General features: G+C 36.2%; 1 protein-coding gene across 2 annotated transcripts in view; it reads left to right on the top strand.

Annotated features, from left to right (window-relative positions):
• Positions 1-9658, top strand: part of CFAP299 (cilia and flagella associated protein 299) — a 524137-nt gene extending 514479 nt beyond the window's left edge. For both annotated transcript variants that reach the window (XM_074318035.1, XM_019719919.2), the window contains exon 6: positions 9418-9658. In XM_074318035.1, coding sequence (XP_074174136.1) covers positions 9418-9513 — 96 coding nt within the window. In that variant the 3' untranslated portion in view covers positions 9514-9658. The remainder of the gene's footprint in view (positions 1-9417) is intronic.
• The last annotated feature ends 3972 nt before the right edge of the window (positions 9659-13630 follow it).

The raw sequence follows: 13630 nt of genomic DNA, 5'->3' as shown, positions 1-13630 counted from the left end.
GTTGAGGATTGGATTATGTCACCGATACCTGCTATAGCAATGATAGAAAGAATACAGCCATCACACTCTATATTGATCCAAGTTAAAAAAAAAAAAATGCAGAAATTCATCAGTGGAAACAACTTTTAAGTTTCTTAGAGGTCATGCAGAAATCTTCATTTTGGTATGTGCTTTCAAGTCTTCTTGTGTGGTACCAAGAATATGTAATTTAAACCATCTCAATTTAAGACTTTTGAACTAGAATATATTTTTTGATTTATGAATAAATTGACTCAAACAGGTTAAATGACTTGCTCAAGATCACATAGTTCATTATTAGTAGAATCTAGCAATGGAGCTTAAACTTAAATATTATGAGACATCACAGAGCATGTAAAGATGAGCAAGCCTTCAACCCTAGCCCTTTCAGTGCTTAGTACTTGTATTTTTAGGGAAACAGGTATGTAAATAACATAACTACAGTATAAGGCAGAAAATGATATGTTGCAAAAGAGAGAAATGCTTTTGGAATTCAGTGGAAGAAGAGGTGGTTTATGATCTACAGCAGGAACCAGTGGAGGGGGATGGTGAGGGGACAGCATTGGGAATAATGTTTGTTATGCGATACTAGAGGAGGTCATTTTTTAAATGGACTTGAAGAATGATGAGCAATTGAACTCATACAGATGAAGAGGCAGGCAATCCCAGGACTGAAACCTACTAGCAAAGATAAGGTTGAAGAGTGTGCAAGTAAAACAGACAAAGGAGAATCTAAGTAGTTCAATTTGTCTGCTGCGGCTTGCAGAAGTAGTGAAGTGGGAATTAAGTGTGGAAAGGTTATGAAAAGCCTTGAATGCAGGACTGATGAGGATTTTGGACTGACCTTGATAGGAAATGGAGAAATATGCCAACACTCTTGTGCAGCAAAATAACAGGATGAAAGTTATGTTTTAAGGACATGAGAGGGTGTAGATTAGGACAGACTAGGGAGGAAAACCTGGAGAGGATGAGAGCATAACAACAATTCAAGTAGAAAACAAAGAGAACTAGAACTAGGGGTCGTGCTGTAGTTGGCAAGTTTCTGGGTTGATGTTTTTAATATTTCAACTACCTGATGATTCGGGTAAAGGCCAAACTTGTAGAATGCATATATATCTAGAAAAAGGGGTTGAGAGATCTCAGTTCACCCCAACCCTCAGAAAAGGGAGAGGATGGGGAGAAGGGGAGACTAGTACTGGAGGACTATAGAGAAAAAAAGATGAGCTGGATGGATGTCAGTGCATCTGTCACCTCTTCATTTTTCCTTGCATCCTCCTTTTCCTCATTTGATGTTTACTGAGCACCTCCTGGACACTGTGAAGAATAAAAAGTGAATCAGAAAGGTGGGTTTCTTGCCCTAAAGAGCTTACAGGTTAATTGATGGGTGGGTGGGGAAATATAATATGCACAGAAATAATAATCTAGAAAGTGACCTGAGAGAACAGAAAAAGCTCTATAAGAATTCAGAGGAGACAGAATTTACTTTTGACCTAAGGCATTGAAAAATGAGGTGATGGAGGGGTAGCATCTAAACTGAATTTGAAGAGTAGGAATGGTGAGGACATGGGACTGGATGGAAGGGGTATTGTTGTAGGAAGGAACATCACATACAAAGGAAGCACAGAGCGTGGGGTTGTGTAGCAAGGGAGAGGACCTTCTTGTGGCTAGAAAGTGATCCTCGACACAAGCCTGACATCAGAATCACCCAGGAAGCTTTAGAACATGGAAAGCCTGGCCTCCTCTCCAAAGACTGAGGTTGTGTCGGTCTGGGTGAAAGGCCTGGGCATCTGTACTTTTCAAAAGCTCCCCAGGTTATTCTAATGTGTAACCAAGGTTGAGACCAAGGTATCAGAAAGAGAGTAATGGCAGAGAAGTTTGGAGAGAAAATTGAATTGCCATTGTGGAAGCCAAATCAAATGAGTTTTTGCCATTCTGCATAGTCCAGTAAGAGTCTCTACCACTTGTGTCATGACTTAACATCAAAATTTCTAAGTCTGAAAATGCATAGGCCTTTATAAAAGGAGGCATGTTATTTTTCTGCTGCCTAAATTTCATTGGTACACAAAAGAAAACCCATTGTATGAAAAATAATGAAATTCAATAAATCAGTCTCCTTTTTGCTACTTTGTATCTAATGGAGTACATCTTGAATGTAGTTGCTTGATAAATGGCTGATGACAAAACAGGTAAACAGAAAAAGAACATGTTAAAAGATCTTAGAAATGCTGTGGTTTCTATTAGATGTAGGAAATTGGTGAAATAAAAGACACTGTAGAATAAACCTTTCTAGATCCATTCTGAGAGTCACAGAACTTGAAAGGCATGGACGATGTAGATTGTGCACTGACTTGGCAGGATGCATTTCTTTTCTTTTTACATATAAGTACCCCTCACTGTACACCAGTGCCCCATGATCCAAACTCATCTTTTTGAAAATGAAAATCACAGCTGTTGAAACATAAAAAATGTGTTATTTTGGAGTGCAGAATGTTATTCCAAGAGTTTATTGTCAACATCCAACCCACGGTGGCTTGATTAGGAATAGTCTGTCAGTTCGGTCAAGTATTTCCCTTCTTATCTCCTCACGGTAGCCAACCTTGAGAGCCCTAGGCTCCACCCCTAGAAATTCAGACTGAATCCGGCTGTGGTAAGGCCCAGGAATCTGTATTTTTAACATCTCCCTAAGTGATCCTTAGGGAGATTAGCTGGATTTGATATCCACTGCTTTACATACGTAGTCGTACTTTATTAGCTGTTGCTTCACCTTACTGTATGTCCATAGAGTGAGCAAACTTCGTTCCTCTGAAACAAGTTTTAATTCAACAGACTTAATTTTAAGTAGTCTAAATTACACCTTCCTGAGGCTGCACAAACAGACTAGAAAGTGCAGACCACATACCAAAGACTTCTGGATAACCTCTGCAGTAATGTAACCAACCGCAGTAGATGCTTCCGCTGATAAACTGCTGTTCTTTTTTCTCACTTATTTGGATCATTATAGAGTGGGACTGGTGGTACCCATTCTTGCTGTCACTGCCTCATCAAGAATCACTTTGTCCGTTAGGTTTGTCCGGAGGCACAAATGAAACAATATATGTAACAGAGACTTGTGAAACATAAACCGAAACGTGGGGCAGAAACCCTTGCTGGTCATTTTACCATTGCACCTCCAATGCTAGCATATGGTAGGTGCTCAGTAAACATCTGTGGAATGAATAAATTGAATATTAAATATTTGCTAAAGAAATGAATAGTAGGGCCAAAAATAATCCTGGAAACTTTTGCGGTTAACTTTAAAATATTTTAGGATCTTAGGCACTAGAAACATATGTAGAACTAACACTATTTTTAGATGAAAATTACCGGAGTAGGTGAATTAACCCCAGGGGTTCATTACTGAACTGTGGGGTGCTGACCCTGGGTGTTTACAGCAATGGCAATGTGTTAGGTCCATGGGTGAATGAAAAAAGTTATTATTTTTATTATTTTTAAAATAAATGTGTAGTCATGTTATACAAATGCAAAAAGAAAAGAAAAAAAAAAGAAAAGCCAAACTCTGTTTTTCTATAAGCAAAAGATTATCTAGGTGAGCAAAGTTTAAAGTTAAAAATAACATCTACCAATAAAAATATGTTTTTGGTTTTGTTTGTTTGTTTGTTTGTTTGTTTTAGAGAAAGTACCTTCTCACAGCTCCTCTCTCCTCTGTCCTGCCCCTCCCAAGCAACCACTGGTGGACTGAGCACTTGCTACCATGTTTCCAAAAATAAGACCTAGCCAGGACATCAGCTCTAATGCGTCTTTTGGAGCAAAAATTAATATAAGACCCAGTATTACATTACATTACATTACATTACATTACATTACATTACATTACATTACATTACATTACATTACATTATGTTATGTTATATTGAAGTAAGACCAAGTTTTATATTAATTTTTGCTCCAAAAGACACATTAGAGCTGATGGTCCTGCTAGGTCTTATTTTCAGGGAAACACGGTAGTATTAGTAGGAAAGGTGTTAATTGCCTCTTTAATGCTGCCTTGCAGTTCATTGGCTGGTCTTAATGTCCCTTACCATGCAGACATTAAAATCAGATGGAGCCTGTCACAGCCTTGAAATTGCTCTTCTCAAAATGGAGGCCCATAACATTCCTACATCCTTTCCACAGATGGTTCAAATTTAATCTCTTAAAGCTCCACCCTTCCAGTGAAGGTCCTCAATTTTACAATCCATCTTTTTACAGGGCCCAGGTATATTTCCTATTGGATATTAAAAAAAAAACCAAAACACACACCTCACATTGAAAAAAGTAAGTTAAGCAAGAAGCAAGGCTATGGCGTCTTCAGTCTCCAACAGTGTTTCCTCAAACACCACACAAACTTGAAGTAATGGGGCAAGGGACACTTACTGAATCACCCACACCACTTTCCACTTATTCGGCTCCTGGATTTTCCTCGGAGGCCTCTTGTAAACGTTGCTTTTTAACTGTGGCACAGTCGCAGTTATTAAGTAAAGTTGAGGCCTTGCCAACTTTCTGGTTTTGCTGCCCAAATTACTGAATGTTGGTTGATTATAGCCCTAAAACACCCACATACTAAGAAGCTTTTAAACATTTTCTCCCCTGGGCAATCACCTGGTACACCTGAACTAAAAGTCTACCACATATAAATTAAGTATTTACTCAACTAACTGCTGCTAAAATCAATGGCCTTGAGGAATATATTAAAAATTACATAACAGACCTTGGCTTTTATGAATTAAAACTCCTAAAACTTAAATGCTATGCCCTCCTCTTGACCTGGAAAACTGATTTTAATTTTATATGCAGTAGTATGGAACAACCCCTAGAGATAAGCACATTGTTGTTAAGTGTCCAATGTATGAACTCATATACGAAGTAATAGTGCAGGAAAGGTAAGCTGGAAGAAAGAAAAACTAAAATATATAATTTTGAATTATTATATGTATGTCAATATTTAGTAATAAAGAGCACAAATGATAACTTTTTACCATCCAAGTTGAATAACTGCAGTAAAAAGAAAAGTACATATCCCAGTAATACATTCATGACCAAAAAAAAAAATTACTGTTTTAAGCTTCTAATTAGAAGGACAATCCTGATCAAACATTATGCCAAAGGTAAAAGGTACCAATAGAGCCAAGGGATGTGAGGATGGAGGCATCTGAAAAAGACAGCTTAGCCCCAATTCAGGCTCGCATTTTCACACATTTTTTTTTTTTTTGTCACAAATCAGGAGAAGGAGCATGGGAGACAATGGAAAGTGAGGTTTCTACCTGGATGAAATGATTGAATAAGAACAATGGAGTATACAGATGTTGTGTTATAAAGTTGTACACCTAAAACTTATATAATATTAACAAAAGCTAATAACATTAAAAATGTGCTTAGAATTTTAAAAATTGAAGGTTTTTATTTAAAAGAACAAAATAATTGTTGCCTCCATGGTTTCAAAGACCTGATAATTAATGACAAAGAAGCAGGCACTACAAAACATGAGTCAGGCATGGAGTCACTGCAAGTGCGAGACCACGGTTAAGGGGCGACTTCTAATTCAAAGAGCATGATTTCTCCTGGGTCGCAACAGTTGAACAAGTAGTCGACTCCCATGAATGCTTCGTAACCAGTCACCACCTGGGCAAATTCTTACAGTTTCTGCAGTATTGAAATCCCAAAAGCGAGGTGAGGGCTATTGAAGTGAAGCATCTTGGAACATGGAACCCATAGTATCAACAGTGATCAAGGCCATTGGCAAGAGAGGAAAATCTCACATTGGCAGTGTCTAAGTGTTTACTGCCGGCTGAGATATTTTCAGCATAAACGTTGGTGCCCTAAGCAATATAACTTGCCCCCACTAGCTGCAGCAAGAGTAAAAAAACACAACAAAACAAACAAATGGCAGCCCCAACTTGGAGCCCGGAAAACCACCTCACAAGAACCTGAGGCTGCTCCCAAGGATAGGATTGTAACCTTTGAAAAATAAAACTTACTTTTAAAAAAATCTGAGAAGTTTGATGGACTTACTCAAAAAAGAAAATGCACTCATGGCCATAAGCAGAGCAGTATAATAATTCAAAGACCTGCTTAAGTCTCTTAATGAATTACACTTGAGAACTGCAAACCTAAGGACTCCCCAGGATACCTGGGAGCAGTTGAAAGGGGATGGAAGAACAACAGGACAAGGATTAGCCAGGACTCAGACAGGGAAAACTGTGTAAGAGGGGCAATAGGTAAAATGAGTTGGAGTTAAAGAGATCTTAGGAGCTTTGTGATTGGGGCAAATTACTTAACCCCTTTGAGCACTTCTCTACCTTGTTTACTCATCTGTAAAATCTGTAAACACAACCATTTCACAAAAGATCGTTGTGAAGATTAAATGAGAGAAGGTGTTTAATGTGCCATTGAGTAGGTGCTCAGTGAATGACTGTTGCTTCCTGATGGTGTATCAACTTAGAAACAGTGAAAGTTCTAAAAGGATAGCATTTTTCACTGCAGTAGTTAAAAACTGGAATTTATTTATATGTCCATGACTAGGCAATGGCTAAATAAATTATACGACATCAACACAGTGAATTATATGCAGCAGTTTTAAAAACCAGTTCAAGCTATATTTGTTGAAATTGATGAACTAGTATGAACTAGTAGATGTTCAGGATACACTATTCGGTGAAAAAAAAAACTACCTGTATAAAAATGTAAATAATATTCTATCCTATGAAGTAGTCAGAATTTATGTAAGAATCTCCCATTGATGGACACTTAGGTTGGTTTCTGTTCCTCTCCTGAAGTTTAAAGAAACTCTCTATAACCAGGTTTCTGGTTTATTTTTGTTTTTGTTTTTGTTTTTCATTAAGATGGATTCCTAAAATGGAAATTGTTCATCTAAAGAGATATACTTTATAAAGCTTTAGAAAGATATTATCAAATCACTTTGCAGTCACACCATATCAATTTTCCAATTACGTACACATGAAATAAGACTACCCATTCACCATGCCCTATTTATTTTGCATACTTTTTGAATGTTGTTCATTTTGTAGTCCAAATTTATGTGGGGTCATTTTAATTTGCATTTTTAATTATTGTTAGGAATGAACATTTCTTCCATGTGCATGTTACTATATTGTAGTGCTTCTGTAATTATTATTGCCCTCTACACAGTTTTCTATAGAATCTTAATAGAGGTTTTTTTCCATTAAATTTCAAGTATTCTGTACATAAAAGGTAGAAAACCTTTGGCTACAATATTGATAGTTATATCATGCAAAAAAGTTATTCGGTGTCCTCAGTAAGCCCCAAGATTGGACAAGGGTTCTGAGAAGAAACAAAAGAGAAAAAGACCTGAACAACGACTACACACACACACACACACACACACACACAGTCACATAGATAGCTTATAGCTTCAGATCTAAACTGTAGCCATGGGCCAAAAGTCAGCACAAAAATATTAACGCTCCATATATCAAAAAGTTATTCTCTTTCCTAGTGGGTACCAGATTTTTCATTTGAGCCCACATAGACAAGTAGACAAATAAAGAAAAGAAAATAGTAACAAATCATTTTCTCTGTTGTCTCTCAGCAAGATAGAATAAATCTCTATAATCCATTCATTCACAGAGTTCACAGAAGTTAGGCCATAAAACCAAATTCCGAATCATTGCTGTCACCAATGGGGAATAATTTATCGATTGTAAAACTTCCCAAAACAAAAACAAAGCACAAAAATAGTAAAATGGAAAATATGTTAAAGAAACAAGGGATCAGCAAAGTGAACATTCTGTTGCTCCTGGAAATTCACCTCTTGGACCGAAAAGAAATGCCTGGATTGAAGTTGTCCAGCACTCCTCTGGCAACACAGGCTTCTCAGCTGTCAGGTGAATCTATTGGGCATCACCGGTGAATGATTGTTCACCGAAACAATCGAAACAAACACTTCGAAAATGTTTACAAGACAACTTTTTTTCAGTTAAAGTTTATTGGGATGACAATTATTAGTAAAGTTACATAGGTTTCAGGTGTACAATTCTGTAATACATCATCTATATATCATGTTGTGTGTTCACCACCCAGAGTCAGTTCCTCTTCCATCACCATATATTTGATCCCTTTTACCCTCATCTACCACCCCCACTTTCCAATTTTTCTAAAAAGGATATAGTCATATATGACTTTCATACAGATATAAAATGAATGTGCCAAAAATTTTATTTAATTTATTAATTATAGAGGGAACCAGTAAGATATCACACACAGTTTAAAAGAGAATGACGTACCTGGGAAATAAAAATTGAAATTAGTTTACAAATAGATGCAAAGCAGGTCCCAATACAGGGCAATACTTAATTACATGCCAGTGGATACAATTAATTTGCATTTCTGTAGCCAAGAATAATTTGCCTTATCAGTCTTCTATAACTTAAAGAGTTGTAAAATAGCACAAAAACAATGAAAGGCAGAAAAAACTTGGATGCATGAGCCACTCAGGGCACCCATTCTTTTTGTTTCACCCATTTCAAAAGTCTGATTCTATTTAATAAAAAATATAATCCTATATATTCATTCCCAGCTAGCATAAGAAATTAAGTACTATGGGGAAAAGACAATACCAAAGCTTCTCTCTAGTCCCAGATCTAAATTTCTTATCCTCTCTTTGCACAAAAGAAGAGAGAGCAAGTAACTATTCTTTTGTATATCAAACATAGAAAAGGCCCAATGAATAATATTTTCCAATTGTAGATATTGTCTAACTCTTGTAGTATCTCACGTCTCTTATCAATACTAGATCAGTTCCCACAGGAGCTCACTAGGAGCCTGTAAGTGTGATAGACTCTCCTGAATAAAGATAAAGGGAACAAATCTTTTTTTTTTAATGATTATAGTTTGAAAGGGAAAGAAAGTATATCAATAATTTTGAAAGTGATCAGCTTTTCATGAAACCCACCATGAACAGGTTACTTTCACTAGTCTGAATTAGTTCCAAACTCGACACATTTTTACTTCACAAACTCAAGATAGGATTCTTTCTGATTTATTAACCTGTGATCACATGCATTTGCAAAGTCCTTCACTGGGAATTCTGCAGAGTTAATGACCCGTGGAGTTCAGCAGAGTCTAGACAATTATTATATGAGTCTGGGACACTGTTTTGATCCTAAATATTTTCAATAATGTCACAGCCCAGGGCCTCAAATCTCCTGATTGGAATTATCACCACTCCTGAAAAAGATAATCTGTGAGGAAACATGAAAATGTCTCCATGGCCACAACCTTTTCAGATCTGTTTGTTACCATATTGAAGCAAGAAGAAAATTAATTTAACGCCAATTATTTGCATGGACTGGACTGATTAACAATATGATTTATGTATTTTAGGCTCGACCAGGTGACAACTCTACTAGAATCCCTATCGAGACAGAACTGTACATACAAGCTGTCATTTTTGACCACATTTCCAGAAGAAAGACTTAACTACCAACATGTTAGATGATTCCTTAATTGTTTGCGAAATTTAAATGAAACCTGTAACCTGAAACAAATTAGAATAATAAATGAGTTCAATAGCTGGAAGACAAATTAGAATATTAAAAGCTAATAAAGAAAATTAGAAAGGAAACCATAGCCTTGGCTGTTTTTTATTTATTTATTTATTTATTTATTTATTTATTTATTTATTTATTTATTGTGCAGCTAGCCTCTTAATCTGATTTGAGGTTTTTCTAATTTTCTACCCCTGACCACTGAGGCTGATTGCAACAGTTCATGGGAGAAAATCTTGTTGCTACTTCAAGGATACAGTAATTAGTGACATATTTTGTAGCTCAGATTTTCCAAAACAAAAATGTTTCAGGTCCTACTATTGCCAAATCTAGTGGACCAAAAATTATGTCATGTGGCATAAAACCTTGAATATTGATAAGGGTCACAAATTGGAGGACAGGCATCAAGAAATATAAATACAAGGTTTTCAATAACAGCAAATGCGTGAATAGTATCTGAAATATCCCATAAGATGATGCATAAAATGAATAAAAGTGTTAGATATTTTTATGTGCCTGGATGATATGAACCCCAGGACAAGGAAGCTGAGAAAATGAAATCTGAAGGAAGCCAGAAAATTTTAGAGAGATGAGGACTTCATAAGAGAGGAAAAACAGAACAAACAAGCAAACAAAAAAACAAACACGTTTTCCTTATGTCCCCCTGCAGGTGGCTTTTGTGCAGAAAAGATGCTATTCAGAGGCCACTTGTGATTTAAAATGAATATTTGGTTCTTCGTCTTCTGCTTCTCATTCTCTTCTCTTCTCTTCCCTTTCTGCACAATCCAGTACTAAGGCAGTTAGGTGGGGCCAAGCAAGGTGGGGAATCTGTCCAGCATGCAGTAGGGAGAGCCCAGAGCAGAGCGTCAGTGTTCCAATGGGGTAAGAAGGGCGTATTTGTGAGGGAGGTGATGGTCCCCTGCACAAGGTGTCAGCTCCCGGTCAGAGTGAAGAGGGCAGTAGTCAATTAGAATTGGATGTATTGGTGTGATCTCGTCATTTTTAATAAACAGATACAGAATATATGTTAATGTGTGTATACGTACATATTCCTTTGCTTTGTCCCATCCATGGAGAGGACCTAGGGGCCGCAACACCCAGTTTCAATGAGCACAACTAGCACCCAGATCTCAGTTTCTCAATACTGTTTTTACCAAAAGGAAGCAGGGATTCTTGGGGAAAATGACTGATTCCAGGGCTGAGGCAGGGAAAATACAAGAGTCCAGAATATCCTTTTGTGCCAGAAAGCAAAGAAGTTCTCAAAGAAATAAAGGGGGTTTATCAAAAAGACACAGAACCCAGCTTGAAAGGATTCCCACTGGTCAAATCTTGGGACTGTTTGGACATCAAAATAAATAATAATAATAATAATAACAGGCGTAAAATAAGAAACCATGAGTCCATTCTGATCCACATAAATGAATAAATGGAAAGTTTGAGGAGGAATGGGATATTTGCATAGTCTCTCCCTACAAAATACCCATTAATTACAGAGGGACTAAACTAATGGAAAAGTCTGGAAGACACCAATTTCAGTAACTGATAAAAGAGACTATGAGACAAACCGAATTTGTTCCCCACTGAATAAGATGCAGCCAGAGAGTTCAACATCCTTTTTATAATAATCCTGCCCAAGTTGCATAACCTGAATTCAACCAAGAGAACACCCAGACAAACCCAAATCCAGAGACATTACACAAAATAACTGCTCTGAGACCTTCAAAATTGTCAAGATCATGAAAATAGAAGACCGAGAAACCGTCCCAGACTGAGGGAGAGTAGAAAGACATTATCATCGGATGTACACATGATTTTGAGTTGTATCCTTAGCCTATAAAGGGAATTTGGGGGCAACTGGTGAAAATTGAATGGTTTCTAAAGATTCGATTATAGTAATGTAAAAATGTTTATGACCTGATTTTGATGATGATGTTGTGGTTATATTAGAAAATGTCCTTGGTTGTAGGAAATTACCCTAAAGCATTTGGGACTCGAAGGACATCATGTCAGCAAATTATTTGTAAATATTTTAGGGGGAAAAGATCTTTGTTTTGTACTTGTAACTTTTCTGTAAGTTTGAGATTATTTTGACATAAAATAAATATTTGATTTATTATATTTATAAATTCAAAGCTAGTTACTTATACTTTAAATATATACATAAATTTTCTTGTTCAATCTGTAGATTTGATGAAATTTTAATCATTTTATGAGTCCTTCTATAGTTTAAATTCCTTTAAACATTTTAAATTATATTTATAAACTTCATTACATTTAACTTTCTAATGATATAAAATTTTTAATTAGCAAATAAGCTTTCATGCATATTTAAATGACTCTTATGAGTTTAATAAATTAAACTTATGATGACTCATCTCTCTTAAAAGTTTGAATAAGGTTTAAAAATTTATAATATTTCAATTTAAAATCATGTCTGAATTAATTATTCAAATATCACATTTAAATTTAGACTAGTGAGACCTACCTAGTAGATACTCTGGACTCCAATATGCCAGTTTTTAAAAAAATGTTTTAGCTATTTCAAACATTTTTAAATATAGGTATTTAAAATATTTGAAATATTTAATATACAAGTATCTACAGATTATACCCCATATTTAATTCCAAGGTTTAAGACACTAAAAAAATCAATCATACCATAACAAGGAATTTTTACATTAACTTCTGAACTGAATTTACTGGTAGTAAATACTGAACGGAGATTTGAATTGGGTTGTGGGATGTATTCGTTTGCTAGGGCTGCCATAACAAAATACCACAGACTGAGTGGCTTAAACAACACCAATTTATTGGAGACTGAAAGTCCAAGATTAAGGTTTCTTCTGAGGCCTCTCTCCTTGTCTTGCAGATGGCAGGCTTCTTGCTGTTTTCTGTCTGTTTTTTGTGTTTTTTAACATGGTTTTTCCCCTGTGCAGGCAGCCCTGGTGTCTCTTCAAGGGTCAGAGTTTCTTTTTCTTATGATAACACCAATCAGATTAGATTAGAGTCCACTCTAATTATCTCATTTTAACTTAATTACTTCTTTAAAGGCCCTATCTTAAAGTCCAGTTACATTCTGAGGTACTGGAGGGGGTAGTACTTCAACTATGAATTTTTCATGCAGGACACCGTTCAGCCCATAATTGGGATGTGGACTACAAATATCCAGGACATTTTTCTCATGACCAGACCTCTCAGCCAATGCCAAGCCAAGTCTAGACCTCTGAAGGTTCCAATATCATGCCTTTCAAACATGAGTTGCCTTGCTATCCAAGAACCTTGGATTCAATGTCATATTATCTAATTTTGTAGTCTGATTTGAGTTTGTAGCGCCCACCCAGGTTGATGGATATTGAATGAATCTGTTTAAGGTTTCATTCTATTTCTGAATTGTTTTTATATTCTTTCTATCAGCAGAACCCCAACTCCTATAAATATTTAAATGACAACTGTTGTACTGAGCATACCTCTTACATCTTGCCTTGTTCTGTGGTCACAGTTCTAAGGTCAAACTAATGCAACTATTGGAAATTGGAAATTCCTTTCATATAAGCTCATTAAGGTGACTTTTACCCAGTAGAGGAGAGAAAGCAATTAGAGAATTGTTATGCCTGAGTCCAGGGTACATTAAGAAAGTAATTAAAACCTGAAGCTAATGGTTGAATGCAGGGCCAAGGAAAGGGAATATGTGAAAGTCAGTGAGGATCAGAAGGACAGTGGGCCAAAGACACAGGACCAAAAATGAGCTAGCTGACTGAAAGGAAATTAAACAAGAAACTGAGCAATGCAATAAAGAGTAAAGAGCATTAAGAACCAGACTATTTGGCAAGCTAATGTTGGTAATTGGCCAAATCACTTTATCTCTCCAGACTTTGGCTCTTGAAGGTCCCTTCAAAATCCAAAACATCTATGATTTCTTCTTGCTGTTTTTCTAATCTATTTATAGACTCCTTCAACTAAATAGAATAGCCTTGCAGGTTAAGTGTAATTTTCTCCAAGTGATAGTTTAAGTGTATTATCCAAAATCTGGTTGCAAGAGACAAATCTAA

Source organism: Rhinolophus sinicus, linkage group LG02 (assembly GCF_036562045.2).
Source record: "Rhinolophus sinicus isolate RSC01 linkage group LG02, ASM3656204v1, whole genome shotgun sequence".
Taxonomy (NCBI): domain Eukaryota; kingdom Metazoa; phylum Chordata; class Mammalia; order Chiroptera; family Rhinolophidae; genus Rhinolophus; species Rhinolophus sinicus.
This window is presented reverse-complemented; position numbering and strand designations above follow the sequence as displayed.